The sequence below is a fragment of the Accipiter gentilis genome, chromosome 14 (assembly GCF_929443795.1).
Source record: "Accipiter gentilis chromosome 14, bAccGen1.1, whole genome shotgun sequence".
Classification (NCBI taxonomy): Eukaryota; Metazoa; Chordata; class Aves; order Accipitriformes; family Accipitridae; genus Astur; species Astur gentilis.
Genome location: NC_064893.1, coordinates 13681385 through 13699242, shown reverse-complemented (window position 1 = coordinate 13699242; position 17858 = coordinate 13681385). Strand labels below are relative to the sequence as shown.

Genomic DNA, 17858 nt, shown 5'->3' with positions numbered 1-17858 from the left:
CTGCTGTCTTAGACGTACATCTTCTGGGACTAATAGTGGCTTTCAGCATGTGGCAACAGTACTGCTCAACTCAGCAGGAAAACAGGCCATTAACAAGGCAACCGGCAAGTCTGCCGTGCTTTTTGAGGAGCTGGCAAGGAGGTGGTGTTGAAAAAAAATAAAATGAAAACAGTAAAATCTCACTATTACAGTTGCTGCTCACTCAGTAGAAATCCAGAGAGCAGGAAAGCTCTGACCTAAGCTGCCCAGCAGATCTTTCTGTGATTCAACTCCCAGCCCTTTCTCTTGGGCAGAAAAGGAGCAACTTGAGTGAGGCTGCAATGACAGCAGGGAAGCAGAGATTATCTTGGACATGAAAGCTGTTCCCAGTGGGAGAGAAGTGAGAGACAAAAAACACCCAGTTGTGCTAACCCTATCACCAAATGTCACTCAGAGATACCACCCCTGCCCCCATAACTCAAAAAAAGAGAACAAAGTCATCTTGTGAGCACACCATTATCCTCCTTTAGAGGAGGATTGTGGGATACAGTGTGGCTAAAGCTTAAAAATACATACGTCAGTTCACAATGATTTACTAATCAAATCTTCACTTTCAAGGGAAGAGAACAGAACAGAACAGTAACTCACTGGAGATGTTGTTAATCGAAGGATCGCTCCATTTTTTATTTCATTACGATTCTGAAAGAGAAAAATCCAAAAGGTTTTATTTAAGACTCACATAAAAAGATGAAACATGCATTGAGCAGAATGCCACACTAAACCAGCAACAGTACTTTCCCCTGTCTGCATGCAAAAGCTTCCCTCTTTCATATGTGAGGTAACATCTATACAGTATTTTCCCCACTGAGGCATACTAACATTAGCTTCAAGAAATAGGTGGCTGTTCGCATGATATTTAACAAATCTGAACCCTTTCAAGAATGACTTCATGTTTTTCAAAGTTTAGCTTCCACTGGCAACTTCTAAATACTTCTTTGAAATATACTATCCATGGTGTCTGGCTCTGGTATTGTGCTACATAGTTGAGGAGTTCGTAAGTTTGCTGAAACCTGTCATTAAACATCTGCAGGATTCAAAATTTATCCCACTGGCTCTCCATTTTCTATAACAAGAACATGCTGACTTAAACCACTGGAACCAACCCGCTGAGCTCTGCCACCACGACTTTGCATTCTCCCTCAAAGTAAAAAAAGCAGCACTGTTAGCAGTAAAATAAGTTCAAACATGCTGTAAGTCATTCTGCTTACCCGGCTGGCAGAAGGAGGCAGCATTAAACATTTTCTTTTGGTTAAGCTCACATAATGTGTTCAATTAAACTAAAGCTACGGGTAGATGAAAAACCTGCCATAGCATAAGATATGGTGTACGCTTACAGTGTCCTCACAACTTTGTGGTCAGTGCCCATGTGCACGGTCTTCCCCTGTGGTAAGCATAGGGGAGCCTGCCCATCTTTCAACAAGCTACCTCCCATTCACCACAGGTTAAGAGAATACAGTACCTAGCACAATCAACACACTAGCAGCTACTGACTGTGCACAGTGCAATGCACAGTCACAACTTTGTTCATGGTTCAATAGCTTGTTCATGGGCCAATACCCTAATTTGTCATAGGCATTGGAGGAATCCCTGTTTGAGAGAGAAGAGCTAATTTTCTTCTGAAGACCACATTGCAAGGCTTCCTGCAGACTGGTGTTTAGCCAAAAAACACCTGAAGGTGTATTTCTTCCCAGGAAATTTTACCCGAATTCATTTCATCCTTCTTGCTCCCATTCTGATACATCTCAAATCCAAAATCCTAAAAACAGGACAAATCTTGCCTGAAACCAGGTCAAGTAGTCCCAAAATAAAACTCCAGTACATTGTCTCTTTCTTGGTATCTAAGTTGTCTGTGGGATTGGTTCTAGCTACCTACAAGATCACTCTCCACCCACAGAGACTTCTTCACTCGAACTGAAACAGAAGTGCCAGACAACACAGGGGGTACAAGGGAGAAGCTTTTTTACAGCATCTTTGCTTACATATGCAGCTAACTCATATCAGCCCGCAGCAGTCTCCTCCTGCCAGAACAGCCTCAGGGAGGCCAGCCAGGCTCTACTCAAGAGAGGAGCAAAAAAGGGTGAGCAGCTAAATACAGGGTGACTTCCCGCAGCACTAACAAAGTGCCAGATTTTCTCCTCTTGTAGTAAAACAGCAGCAGACCTAGCTATGTTTCATCAGGTCTAAGGAATGTGTATGAAGCGGCAATAGTGCATTTGTGTGGTTTAATCTAAATCAGTGTTGAAAAAAAAGTCACTTTGCAAACAGTTGTATTAAACTGTTACCACCTTGAGGATGTGTGGAACTGGATAAAAGTAATTGGTTTAGGACAGACAGTCAGCATAGGCTAAATCTACCTCCATCAACAGCTTAAACTAAGCCAGTGGACCTCAGCTGCATTAGGCCAGAGTATGTGCATGCACACATACACACAGGGTTCCATCAGTTTTACTTGGAAGGCAGCAAATCACAGCATGCAACGATATTAAAAACAGTTAGGGAATTGGACAGCACTTAAACAACTTAAACCATATGAATCACGTTCAGAAGTGAAAGTTCACCAATAGCCTTATGAAAATATTGGAGCTAAGTAAATACTGTTCTTAAACATAAATAAGAGCACACACAGAGGCTTACCTTTTCAGCAGCACAACTTTAAGCTTAAAGTTTCTCATGTTTCCTGCTCTAATTAATATGAACTACCAAATCAGATGTACAAATGAATTTGTGGTTTAACAAGTGAAGTCACTTCATTTGGGCCACAATAAGCATCTCTGCAAACACTCTCAGTGCAAACCCAAGAAAGATGGTGGAACCACACCTTTGGGAGCAGAGAAGTGGTGTGGGGAAAGAGAACAGGGGAAGCATGAGGAGGAGTTATACCTTCCCTTTTTGGGAGCAGCAAGCTGTCAACCACAGCCCGAATTACATTATTTTGCAGTTGCTTCAGGCTGAAACCATGCTCCACAGTTTGTTCAATTACAGTAGTTTTGTCACAAGCTGAAACCCTAACCCATAAAAAGTTGGGCTTAACCTGATATACTCTCTACAGTGTCATGTATGCAGGTTAAAAAATAAAACTAATTAAATAAGGACACTTACAGATTGCATAGGTTGAATCTACAACCAATCTAGCAAGTGAAAAATATCTTGTTAAAAATACACTATTTCTCTATAGTCAGAGGAATTTAAAAACAAGTGGAAAAAGGGAAGCCAATAACCTGGTTGACGTTCAGATACCACATATGGATAAACAAGAGAAGTACTACTCTCCAGAGCAATCATATGTCAGGAGGTTATATATAAAATAGCAGAGGAAAAAGAACACACAGAGTACATAAAAGTATCACTGGAAGTTTTCTTTGGGGTCTTTCTGTTTATTTATCAAGCCAAGTCTGAAACACCAAAGCTCTCAGACTCAAAAGTTGCAATGCTTGTCAGAGCCCATAGCACATGAAGACCAACGACCTTTCATCACGCCTGCCTCAGAACAAAGTGCATAAGACTGCCCTATACCATAAATTCAATCACCGCTATCACAAGAGAGTAAGCGAGCTCATCTTCGAGTCCTGATTTAGACAAAGGCTTAAGGAAAACTGCCCATGCCTTCTCTCTCAAAGTATTCAAAGCATCAAGTCTCTAACACAGCAGGCTAGCCAAAATTTGAAAAGGGTTAGCTGTTCCCCAATAAAAAAAATCCAATTCTGTTTATCCATTCTAAATAATGACTTAAGCGCCTACCAAGAAACAGCGTGTAAGCATACAATTAAGTCAAGAGGATTTCCTACATTAACTGTGTGATGCAATAGTCGTCACGCCAGTTAATTTCAATTACAACATTTACACACAGTTAATCTGCTTAGTATTAGGGACTGCATCCTGTGGATTTCTTTTCCAGAAAAACAGAACATCATTACAGTAGCCTGGCTTTGGCAATCACACTCGTAAGCACCCCTGCTTTTCAGGACAGGGCTCACCACCACCTATGGGGGGGGAACACAAGAACAAGACAAAAAAAACAAACAAAAAGACCCTTCTTCCAAGACATTTCTGATCTGTTTTCTCAAGTGTACATCAGGTTTGTAGATACTGTTCATGGTGTTGATCTATATTAGGAAAGCTTATTCCTGGGTAGTGAGGGAACTAGTGAAACAGTACTATCCAAAATGCCCCGAAAAAAACTCCATAACAAGAAAATAGATTTGTTATAATTGTTACCTAGGACTAAGACAGTAGTCATATTGTGGATACAAATAAGCCCCATTTGCAATATTGTACCTAGCAAGAGTCTATACTCAGAAGATGATTTCATTCTAATTGAATAGGTAGTATTTCCAACCATCATACTGCTGCACAACACTTTCTAAGCTGAGTTTTCAATCAGACAGACAAGTACTATCATGAAAACACACAAACAACAAAACACAGCAGAAAGTAGAGGATACCTTTGCATTGTGGTCACATCTTAGGGCCCTCTGACTTCCAACTCCACCAGCTGGAGCAACACAAACCTACATTATCGGACACCAGATTCTGGACCTTGTCAAAGCTCTGCCTTTGCTGTGCCATAGGCTACTTTGCCCAAAACACGTGCAGGAGACTTGCATTAACTTGCATCTAAAAGGCAGGCCTCAAGCATTAAGAGTCTACCAAACCATGCAGAGGGATGAAGATATGTGAATTTGCTTTCAAAATATCTTATCAAAACAGTCAAGTCATTTATTCAGAGCTTTTCTGGAGACACACTTTGGAAAACTTATCAAGCAAAATTAAAGTTTATTTTGCCATGCATTTGTCTTATCATTTTAGTAATCTGTTATACCCAGCAAAATGCCTCAAGATTCAGCTCATTGTAAACTGGTTGGAATGGAATGTTTTCTTAACATATTTGAGAAGACCTAGAAGCATTGGTTCCCATGGTTATAGCTCGTTCAGCATTATTCTTTAACCTTGACCAAACAGCTTCCTTCAGACTTCTCTAACTGGGCGAAGAATAACAGCCAAGAAATCTAAAATTCTTCACATGTTTATATCGCTAAGTAATAGATCCTTCCCTCTTTCCATACTAGTACTATTTTATTACACCTTCCTCCAAATTGATACAGCAACAAAAAATTAGAGCTATGAAATACACTTTAAGTTAGCGACTCTATAACATTTTCACAAGGATGAGCTTGGGCAAGTAGTAAATAAGGACAAAATGATACATAATGGAGTACATTTCTAAGTCAACAACTCAGGAAAGAGGTGCAAAGTTCGTGTTGGCAGATCTCCCTTAAAGCACTGAATCAATGTGCTACAGCAGCCAGTAAACATTGGGTGACATCAGAAGTGGTACTGTGAACTAGACAGAGGGCATCATTTTGCCACAACACAAGAACTTCATGCACCCATATGCATGGCCCTGTGTGCAGTTCTGACCGTCAGATCTTAAGGAGGACACAGTAGCATCAGGGGAAATGCAGAGAAAGGCAAGTGAAATGCTCAATGGCATTGAGCAGCTGCATCACAAGGCAAGGTCTCCCCAGTTTGGAGGGACAAAGGCCACAGAAGTGAATGTAGTGGACAAGCTGAATACAGAACTGTTGTTATCAAATCCTGCAGTATGAGAACCAGGGGGTACTTGAAAGCAGTAAGGGATCAGTTTAAAGCACACGAAGAAAATACCTCTTCATTCAGCAGGCAGTGAACTACTTGAGCTTGCTGTCACAGGTTGTGAAAGCAGGCAGTATCAGCAGGTTCAAGAAGAGATGAAAGACTTTCATGGCCTTTATATGGCATATTAAATGGACTAAGCATAGGTGTAGCCTCCAACACCTGTAGTACAAGAAATGTGAATGCTGAGGAAGCATGAAGGGAGTGAAAGCCATCATCAGATCACAACTCTGAACAGCACTTGCTACTGTTACAGCTGGAGATAGACTATGAGGTCAGATATAACATTCAGCTGACTTGGTAGGAAATCTCTTAAGTTCATTTTTAGTCACCAAAAACTTTCATAAGATGAGAGCTAAGAGATATAGGTAATTATCAATATCGTACTACTTGGCATGACAGGACTGTACTGTTTTAGAAGAAATACTGAGGCAATTAATCTTGTGATAAAACTCCTTTCTTGGGCAGCTGCTGGGAACAGGGAGAATATCTTCTAGTTTTTCATATTAAAATTTGAGGATAGTATTTTCCTTAAAAACTTAAGTGTTGGTAGTTCAGCTTAACTTTCTAAAAAGAGGACGTTTTCTGCGTGCTATTTATCTACCCCTATTCAAGGATTACAGAAACTAGTAAATAAACCAAGTTACACCAGCGGTGCAGTTTCAGGGTATACCTAATCCACTGCAACTCTACAGCCCACAAGAGGCACTATTCTGTGCATATCCTTCTAGCATGTGGGCTCCCAACACTTTCCTTACATCAGATCTACCAACATGTGGCAGCACAGCCAACCACCTAACCTTAAAAAAAGCTACCTCTTCCTCTTTCCTTCATTCACAAAAAGGAGGGGAAAAAACAAAAATCCAGAGTTTTCTTTTGTCAGATCCATTATTTGAACCAGCTCACCTTCTAGCAGTAGTCACTAGGATGCTAGTGAAGCAAAGGGAATGAAGCAACAGAGAGGAAAAAGAAAGCTTGGCTACCTTTTTATCCAGCAACCCACAGTAATACCAACTTGAATGCCATTTAAACCACATCCTTAGAAAAAGTCCATACTTTGCATGATTTACACATCTTCAGGTGGAGCGATCTACAAGGACAACATTATCAGGTACCACTTGCTCTGTAGAGCAGCAGTGGTATTACACTGTGGGCAGACATCCTTCTAACACATTAAAACAAGTTACACACAAGTTATTTTTAACCTGGCTCAGTTCCCCAATTCAAGCAACGACACAGACAGTTGTACCGGTAACAGACACATAACAAGCAGCCCATCGTCCTCTGATAAGTTGGAACAAAGAGCTGCACCCTGCAAAATAAACATCAGGAAATGACAGACTTAGCTGGGCTCATACATGTGGTGAAATCAGAACAGGGAACTGGTATGGACACAAAAAAAAAAACCCAACCACCAAAAAACCAAATAAGGATTGTCAAATTGAAGTCAGTTCTTCAATGCAGTTCACCCAACACATTCACCCACAGCACCACTGAGGGGTCAGTGCAGGAGCAGTAGTTCCTTAAGCAGATGCTGCTACTAAGAGAAATAGCTAAAGACCCAAGCCAAGACTGGTTCACAGTCACTTTTGACAAATCAAAGCACAGCTTGCTACCATAAAATAGAGCCTTACTTTTCAGTCTCTTGCTCATTCCTACTAGTGTTTTTATGTTGCATAAACTAGTTGTGTAACTAGTTGATGAGTCAACAAGGGAACTAAAACAGCTGAACATTTTATTATTTTGGGGTTTGCCCAGTTTGCAAGGTAAAAGACAGGAATAAGCGCTATAGTATAAAGCAAGAAAGTGGGCCAGCTTATTTTGCAAGCACCACATTTGGGACCACACTGAGATTTGTTTAAGGGGAAGCCTGCATGTGCTTGTGCTTCAAGATGTACATCCTACTCCTACTCCCTTGCCTGCATCCTTCCTCTCAGATACAGAGGCACTGTAGGTAAAACATCCCTTCTCCATTTCTGACTACAGTCAGAATTTGCCAATAAGTTCATTCCACATCAGCCTAGGACAGTTCCACAAGCAACTGAGGGACATGACAGCTCACAGCTGTTAAAAAGAACGAAGTTTCATTACTCTTCCTACCCTTCCTTTAACTTCTTCCTTCTCTGCAGCCCATTTCTGGACATGATTCAAGGGTCCTGCCTCACCCTTACATCAGATGAGGCAGACTTTTTATTAAGCAAGTTTAATGAATTAAAGTGGCACAAAATGATCCCCCACCCTTGCCACCACATCCAGAAATTGTCAAAACCCCCCCTCGCTGTAGCCAGCAGAAATGAAGTGGCAGGATCTCTTGGGGAAGGGGAGAAGAAATCAGAACCGTCCCCTTTCAGCAGTGAGCTGTGATGTCTGTTCACTGCACCTTGTAAAACTACCCATCTAAATAGGTTGTTCTTTAAGTATTAAGATGATTTAAAGAGCATTTTCCAGTCAGCCAGATCTTACACAGAACCGTATGCTATCAGCTGAACCCAAACAGTCACACTGTGCCTGTGGTATACCGTACCTATCTTTAAGTGCTATAACAGAAAGCCAAACCTTTCCAGAGCCTTCTCCCTCTCGTGATTACTTGCGAGGCAAAGTTACAAACTAAATTAAGGGGGGGGGGGGGGGGGAAGCTATACGGCTTTTTAAAAAAACCCACTTGATCCATCTCATCAGTCTTGATGTGGAACTAAGGAACTACATAGAAGACATTGTCATAGTAAATACTTCAAAAGGAGGCAAGCAGAAGAATTAAGCTGTTCATGCTGGGGCCAGAAAGTATAAGAGGTTGACAGGACAGAGTTATTTTCTTTGGAAAATTTAGCATAAACCTGAAGTCCTACAAAATGAGTCCTAAAAAGCAGGACCAATTTACTAAGAGAAGGATAACCAGTATTCTCGAAATCAGCCTGAACAAAGCAGGATTGAAAGTGATTTAGTGTATGGATGCTCAAGTTTTACTTCTGTTCACCAGAGAAATATACTACTGTCCACTAGTTTTTACTGGAGTCCACAGGGCAGTGTTACCAGCATCCATCAAGCAGGCAGGAACAGGGCCGCTCTGATTCTGTGTCACACTTATTGTTAGGAATTTCTGCAGTGCTGTGCAGATGCCCCAAAATATTAAGAAATTTGTGAATATGAGGGAAATACCACATGTCTGATCAGTGGCAGAGGAAAGGGAAAGTCAGGCAGAGTTTGGTCCAGGTCAAATCTGGATTGGAATCTGCCATTTATGTAGCATTACTAACAAATGTATTATCAAGAGTAATGCAAATGAGAGGAACAGACCACTTAATACATTTCACTAGTTCCCAACCTTCATGCTACTTCTCATTCTCAGCTGCTTATGAAGTACCAGGTCCTTCAGTGAATCAGAAACCTTCATTATTGAGAATGTTTACTTCCAACTCACTGAAGTTCAATTAATAGGTGAAAACAGATGAATATCAAAAATGTTAAAGAAAAAAACCTCCGAAAAACCCCAACCCTACAAGTGGCTCATTTCTTGTCCTGTCATTTGCATACACTCCTACGCAGTGAGCCTGTAATGGCATGGTGGAATTTCACATGAATATACAATTACAGGTTGTATTCAGCAAAAAATAGGTCACAAGCAAAAGCACCTTTGAGAAAGAACAAGCCCAAGGACTCTACCCAGGTTCCCAGCTTGGCAAAGGCAGGGGTAGAAAGATGTCCCATCTGCAAACACAGCAAAGAGCTGAGTAATGACAATTAAAGTAAGGTGGTGGCAGCTCCCTTTGCAAAACAGCACTAAAAGTATCTCAGCATTAATGGAGGGAATTCAGTGTCTGCTCTCCTCCGCTTCGTGCAATAAGCACATAAGAATGAAAGGGAAATGTGGGAGTCAGGAAAGAAGGAAAAAAACACTGGGAGTTTTCAGAGGCATCAAATGTAAAAAACTGAACACAACAAAATTGTGACTGAATAAAAATGGGCCGCAGTCAGTATACAGCTGAATGAAATGTCCTTACATTTAAAAGCTAACATAAAAAATGGCACCAGTATCATCACTGTGTGCCGAACACAGCTCAGAAGTGGCTCATAAAGACGCTCAGCAAGAGGGAGCTAGCATTTTATTCCTGATAGTTGCTCAGGTACAGGATTAAGAGCCACCACATTCTGCCTCCAGCAGTGAAGCCAGCTTGAATACTGTTCTTCCCCAGCCCCACACTCCTGCAAGGCCCTCTTGTTGATAAACACTGTGGTTTATCACACCTTCAGATGTGACAAAAAAAAAAAAATATTTGAGGCTGCACCGTAATCTGAACAGCTGCAAGATCCAGCTCCTTCACAATCTTTTTGTTTTTAGAGACTGAGTTTGAGCTAACAATGATCCCTCCCAGACCCAGAGCCCATGGTGGGCAGTGCAGGTGCACAAATGATCTAGAGGAGCCAGACCTTGTCTGCAAGGCCAAGGGTGAGCAGCAGTAAGGGACCAGGCATACTCACCAACACGCTGCATGAACCATTTGGATGCCTGTCCCTGGATTCCTAGTACTGCCAGCAGAGGAATATATCCAAGCTGTGGTTTTCAGCCCACAAAATTATACAGCCATTTTCTACTCTTCATATAGCATTTTCTGTTCTAAACCTGAGCTTGTCCACGCTATAGTGTTCCTGAGTTATTACGCCTGATATGAACAAGTATCTATTCAGGTACAACCTGGACAAAGTGAAGCAATGGTGACTTTTTTATTCCCTATTATATAGTTGTTGCAGTTTAACCCCAGCCAGCAACTAGGCACCACACAGCTGCTTGCTCACTCCCCCCCACCCAGTGGGATGGGGAAGAGAATTGGAAGGAAAAAGTTAAAACTCGTGGGTTGAGATAAGAACAGTTTAATAGAACAGAAAGGAAGAAAATAAAATAATAATAACAACAACAATAATAGAACAATAATAATAATAATGGAATAATAATAAAAGGATTGGAATATACAAAACAAGTGATGCACAATGCAATTGCTCACCATTCACCGACAAATGCCCAGTTAGTTCCCCAGCAGCAATCCCCCCAGGCCAAATCCCCCCAGTTTATATACTGGCCATGACATCACATGGTATGGAATACCCCTTTGGCCACTTTGGGTCAGCTGCCCTGGCTGTGTCCCCTCCCCACTTCTTGTGCCCCTCCAGCCTTCTTGCTGGCTGGGCATGAGAAGCTGAAGAATCCTTGAGTTAGTATAAACACTACTTAGCAACAACTGAAAACATCAGTGTGTTATCAACATTCTTCTCATACTGAATCCAAGACATAACACTATACCAGCTACTAGAAAGAAAATTAACTCTATCCCAGCCAAAACCAGGACAATAGTATCTAGCACAATGAAATCCTGATTCAGAAGTCAGGCTTTTAGATGTTTGATCTACCAAAGAAATGCCCCTCCATGATAAGTAAGGCCTTAAAAAAAAAAAACCACAAAAAAACCCCAAAAAACCAAAACCAAACCACACACACCTATTAATGTAATTAAAAATCAAATACGCTGTGATCAAAACACCAGCTAGGCTTGAGCTTAGGCAGTATGCCTGCTTGGTTTTCTTTTTCACATAATCTCTTATTTTATTTCTCCTGTTTCTTAAAAAAATGACTAAAATATGTAATTAATAATTTCCACTGCACTTTCAGGGGCACAGATATAACCAAACCAGAACCCCAGAGGCAGCAGTCCAAACTGCATCTGCTGTGATAAGCCCTATCTCTAGTAGGAACCCTGGCTGACTCAAGATTTGTTAAAGACTGCCCTTATACTGTCTGAAATAGTTATTGCTACTCCTGTTGAGGTATTTTTCCAAATAATACAGCCAGGGGTAAAAAAAAAAAAAAAAAAAAAAAAGAGAGAGAGACAGACAGAACTGTTTGGGTGTTGTTTTTCTTTATGTACAGTATAATCAGGAAATACAAGTCAGCCACAAAAGATAAAGAGTTCTGCATATGACAACCAAAACACAGATGTGCCATTTGCCCCCCCAAACCAAAAATGTAGTTATGAGCCATGTGTTCACAGTCCAGAATTTGTAACATTTTCACTTCAAAGTTTCTGGTTACTTTGTACAATAATTCATTAATTGCCCCTTTTTTTTCTGGTAACTTTAAACATGGTGGATTTTTAAAAAGGCATCTCTACCTGGAAGGCCATAAATCAGCAGTCACCCAGGTTCTGCAGAAACATGACCTATACATAATGTTTTCTGCATATGTACAGACATACAATTCATCTTTGAGAGCAATGAAAAATATTTACTTATTAGAAGCTGTTACTGTCTCAATAGAGCTCTGCTCATGTCCTATTAAGAGGCAGATTAAAACAATGTGGGCTTTAACAATTAGTGTTGTAGCTTCCTTGTGTTTGTCCTCATGCCTGGTGTTTTTCATGTTTTAATTCAGAAAGCAACAACATCCTACTGCACACAAATGAGGGAAAGTATGTAGAAGGGGTGATGGCCTATATAAGCCTCTCTTTACAGCCACTATCCAATAAGCAGTGATAAACAGTAGACAATATCTAATAAAAGTCACAGACATCTGAGTAATACTGGTGGCATTTAGAGCTCTTCTCTTATGTATGTGACTCAGAGTCAGACACTCTGCATATTTTCAGTAGGGAATAAACAAACTCAAAGTCCTCTCTGCAGTACGTTCCAAAATGTTCTAGATGACCATCATTTTCCACCCTTATTGTAAGTTAAAGGCAGCCAAAAGCCATCAGACTTCTTTTTATGCAGAACAGAAAGCAGATCTCTTCTCCAAAGCTGCAGGATCCTGCCCACCAAAGGTGGAGGTAAAGCCTGGAAGATTCCTCAGGCTTGATGAATTGTATCAGGACAAATTCCTTCAGCAAGCCTGAGTATTCGCTCAGTCTTGGCTTCTTGGAAATACTCACTGTACAATCAGAGTTTAAATGCCAACAGGCAAGTTCAGTTGTGTCTGGCTTATTGGAAAAATGTTGTGTCACAATTCAGGGCAATTAGCAAAACAGTTTCGCTATTTAATTTGGGTGGAGGCAAAACACAGCAGCCAATAATTACTTCAACAGTTTTCCTTGTGGTGGCCTTTGAAGTGTCTGTCAATTGAAACTTGAAAAGAAAGGAGAAAAAAAAAACCACCAAAAAACCATGCAAGAAAAAAGGGGAGAAGATCCCAAAACAAACTGTAACACATTGAGTTAAATGAAACAATAGTTAAATGAAAAATTCAAACTGGTCTGCTACAAAAAAACCAAAACCAAACAAACAGAACACACACACACACACACCCCCCAAAAAAGCAACGCAGCACTATCTTATGAGCAACTGCTTTAGCTGTCTTGCTAAATTTAGTCTTCCTAAATGCTTAACTGTGTCTAAGTTCCCTTTATTTCTTGGGTGGGGGTAAGAATTACAGCAAGACAAAAGGTAGTTCATGTCCCAGCTGTATTTAGCAGATCCTAAACAACTGTAAAATGCAAAACAAAACCGAAAGACCCTGCCACTTAAGAGTAAGCCAAAGTAAACTGATAGCAAAGTAAGCAAGAGGCATCTATGTCTATGCAGCTAAACTCAGGTCTATTTAGCTCAAAATCCCCTGAGGTTAGGGAATCTGCATGCAGACTTCAGCAGGTTTTGAATACTGCTCTTTTCCTATTGCTTAGAAATTGTACCTCTGCAGCACTAATGTGTACACTCCTCCAAACAAATTAATTTTTTTTCATAATTTCAGTAATTTCAGCAATTCTAACAGTAATGCTAGAAATGAATGTACTATTTGGTCTCCTTCAGATGACCATGTCCCCATTATTTAGACTAGACATTCCATTTTTATTACAGCTACAGCCATTTTGTTGCTCTGTGCTGAAATCATTGCATCACTTCATGAATCACCTATTGCCATACTATCTGGGGACCAAAAAAATAAGCCAATGTAACATACAGAACTGGAAAAGGACAAGACAGCAGGCGGGAAGGAGTAGCAAATATTACACAGTCACTGAAACTTATTTCTACCTTATCAGCCAAAGAGGGAAGTGACATGCACTGAAGGTCTCCTGAGACTTCAAAGAGCCCTCCATGTTTTACATATTTCAAATTTCCTGTACACCACTTGTCAGCAGAATACTAAACATGCACAAATACCAAAGCTGAAGGGCTCAGTGCTGAAGTCTCAAACTCAACAGATGTGAAGGCCATGGCACATTCAAACTTCTATTTGCCTTTCCGAACAGAAGAAATCAGCGCAACGTTATTAAACCAGGTGTCCCAGTACCTACTCTCTCATTGGCATCACATTATGGAAAATACTCTGTTATTTTTATGTACGTCAATTTAAAATAAATTATTGTGGCAAATATTTTGATAGGCTATGCAAGAACTGTGTTGAATGATTCACTTACCTTCTCTGTGATGTAGAAATTAGAACTATCAGCATGCTGCAGTGCAAATTGATCATGATTTGCAAGAGACCACCTTAGAAATACGAAAATAAATTTATCACAAAATGAAATCTTAAAACCTCAAAAAGTACCCTGTACATGACTTTACTATGATCAAACAAGTGCCTGTCATTCCCATGTATTTTTCATACTTTTCTATAACTTTCAATGATGAGTTCCAAAGTTTAAGATAAAAGCATGCTTACAAACAGAAAACTTGAGTACAGATACATCCTATATATGAGATTTTCCTTTTGCATATCTGAAACAAAGCCCTAAACTTGACCATGGTTGAGAAAGAAATTACATAACAACTACCTTCCTTCCGAGACAAAGATAAAAAGAAGGGGTGAGGGGGAGAAAGAAAAAAAACTACTTTGTCGCTACAGTGACACTTGAGTGCTCCAAAAATAAGTCGATAATGATCTGATATTCATTCCAGATCTATAAAAAACTAGGAAGCATAATTTTTGCTTGCCGTAAGCAAGATCACTAAATCACTAAAACAGACCAAAAAAAAGGTATGGTACCAGGATTTTATGCTAGCTTATACAACACCCAGCGCATGTAGTATTAAGTTGATATATTACATTATGCATAAAACACCACCTTTGTAACTCAGCAGCAACTTGATGAACATAAACTAGTTCCTCCTATGTGGCAGCACTTGCTTAAAACAGCATTTTTGTTCCCAAATATTAATGTATTAAAACTAAAGCAAGACATTTCTCTTAGCCAATTATTAGTTCGTATTGCAGGACCTGCAATTAATATTTCAGTTTCAGGTGAGCAGTCACATCAACTGGACCAGCTTACAGTAGCCACTAGACTCAGTGCTCAAAAATCAAAGCCACAGTCACTGTTTTAGTTCCTTAACCCGTGAACTGCAGAGACCACAAGCGTAAAGTGAGTGGGTAAAATGCATCTCTGTGCAGAAAGACAACAAATGGTCTAAATGAGAGTCACCCTCATGATGGAGGCTACTCTGTTAGTAACCTCATCTTGCAAGTAGTTGATCCAAAATACACTGCAAATTCAAAATCTGAAGATAAAACAACTACAGGAGTTAAGAAACTAATGACAATACAGGATATCTAGATTTTCTTCAGAAAAAAAACCCAACAAACTATCTCCTGATTGGTTTAATAACTCAAAAAGTATAGTATCTAGTATGTACTATATGGCAGAACTTACCCATCGCAGACTTCTTTTATTATTGAGGACAGCGGCTTTTTCTGGTTAAGGGAAAAAAGAAAGGGGAAAAAAAAGATCACCAAATTGGAACAGCCCTGAGCTCTTAAAATATGATTCCAGAACCACTGACTGCAAAGAATAAAACAAGTTATTAGTATTTCATTTTTTGTTTAATATCAAGCTTGATTGGACCCCAAAATTTTCTGCTATTTTGGTCTGATATCTATAAAGACAGCAACTCTACACGTACACATGATGACATTATCAGCCCTTTTTGTCAACATTAGCCCATAAGGCATCAACTCAGCTTCTCAACTCAGAAATCAAAGGGTCTTTTGTGTACACTGCATCTCATTACCCAACAGAAACAGAAGATTTAGATATCAACATGAGCATTTTCCAGGAATGACAACTGAAGCAAGAAGACATTCAGTATTTTTAAACTTTCTTTTGTCCCTTTCAGATATGGTCATATGATGACAGTAATCCTCTCTCTTAAGTACACATATGCAGGTTCCCCTCTGATAAAACATCAGCTGGGAGGTGTTAAGATCCCAGATGTATCAGTTCTGCTTTATTCTCTACATCTGCACGCATGAGCATTTGGACTGACTGAAAACAGCTCTGTTGCTTTGGGTCCCAAAATAGAAGGAACAGTCTAGTTTGGTGATGTTGCAACTCCCAGAACATTGTTATAAACACAGGGTGCACATGCAAGTGTTTTTACAAGACTACTGGCTAAAAGAAAATGCATTTTTTTTTATCCCAAAACATAGATGAAGTTGCACGGCAAAAGAAACAGGTCAAATTTCACCAGTTGGGTGACTACTGAGCCTTTTTTCTCCAATACTGGGTGACCATGCAATGTCACACACATCTGTTGCTTCGTGAAAATTCCCCAAAACAGCATAGGACCCCCTTTCTGCTTACTTCCAATAATCACAGTTCACTGAATTCTTAAAAAGCAAACAAAACTATCAAAATACACAAAACCCACCATAAAACCACCCACAAATCAACACTACTGTCAAAACAAACTGTTTCCCTTTAACATTTATAGAAAACTGATTAGGCTAAAAATTAACTCAGTAGCAGGGTGCGTTATGTGGAGGGAGAATTATTTTTCCCTGGGTTTTGTTTTCTGAACCACATCACTGCATAGACAGAAAGCCAGAGAGAGGACTCCCTGGTCAGGTCAGGATCAGGGAAGAAGGATTTGTTATTTCAACAGTCAAGTCAACTAAGCCAGTTTATAAACAGGCAAAAACATAACAGAAGCCCATTTTAATCAAACATGAATGAAAGCATCTGCTGAAAGAAACCTGTCCCCCCTTGCCATACCATCTCAGTCCTTGGTTTCCATCCTTCCTCTTTCACTGTCCATTACTATTTTCACATGACCACCCAGATGAGCCACACTAGGAAACTTGATCAAACTAAGAACTTGTCCAGTAAAAAGGAAAGCGATAGTTTTTATTTAGACCACCTCATCTGACTCACTATGTGCCTAAACGACTAGAAAATACTGGCACATGGGAGAAAAGGCAAGAAGTCTGAAACTGCTCCCTGCTGCAGCAGCCAACATGTCCTTTCTCCACAGCAGCTTCTCTCTGTTGTGCTGGCTCAGGTGTTTGCATAGCCATAGCCAGGCTGTGAAGCAGATCAGGTAGATCACATGAGAGAGAAAAAAAAAAAAAAAAAAAAAAAAAAAAGTGTGGTTTCTTCCCCACAATTTTTCAGCCCAATCAGTTCCTGAGTCTGGATTACTGTGTCACTTTTGTGCAGCTGCTTTCACCTGCTGACCTCCTACCCGAGAGGTTTGTAGGTTCTGCAACCCTGTGAAAGCAATCCCTGTTTCCAACTGCTCTCTGCCCTCTCTCCCCCTCCCTCAAAAAATAAAATCCCTTTTTTTCAGGAGGGATAAAGGGAAGAGGAAGAAGCACAGGTTTGCCCAGAGCACAAACATGGCAGCCTGCAGGTCAGCTGCTGCCAAGCGGAGCATGCAGCTCTGTACACTGCTTCCCCTTCCCTCCTCAGGATGCTACTGTGGGTCCCACTCTACTGTTTGCCTATTTTGATAAAATTTGCATCTGGGATTTTAATTCCTTTTACTAAATAAATTGGTATCAGCTAACAGATTTAATACAACAGAGGACAAAAAGAGTAACTGCCTCTCCTCCCCATTATTCTCTTAGGAACTATAGTTTCCCATAGAAAACTATGACAAAAAGACACTTTAACAACCCAAACTGGCAATAATGTAAAGGCTAGGAAGGTTGGATACAATTACTTTCCAAATCATTATTTTGGTACTTCTAAGTCTTCTACACCAGCAGCTTTTGTGTCCTTTCTCTATCCTACTAATCTCCTCCCCCCTTTTTCAATTCTATACCAACTATGCATTATTGTATGACATTATTTGAAATGAAAAACGTAGACAAAAAAACCCAAACCAACACCAACCAACAAATCAAGTAGAATCTGTAAGGGATGGTTAAAAAAGAAAAACAAAATAGATCTGCAGTAATAAAAGTT

At 40.1% G+C, this 17858-nt stretch overlaps 1 protein-coding gene across 3 annotated transcripts in view; it reads right to left on the bottom strand.

The window, feature by feature from the left end:
* ELMO1 (engulfment and cell motility 1) overlaps nucleotides 1–17858 on the bottom strand; it is a 311101-nt gene that overhangs the window by 232941 nt on the left and 60302 nt on the right. For all 3 annotated transcript variants that reach the window (XM_049816140.1, XM_049816139.1, XM_049816138.1), the window contains exons 4-6: nucleotides 15324–15364; nucleotides 14091–14163; nucleotides 628–678 (exon numbers count right to left, since the gene is read on the bottom strand). In XM_049816140.1, coding sequence (XP_049672097.1) covers nucleotides 628–678; nucleotides 14091–14163; nucleotides 15324–15364 — 165 coding nt within the window. The remainder of the gene's footprint in view (nucleotides 1–627; nucleotides 679–14090; nucleotides 14164–15323; nucleotides 15365–17858) is intronic.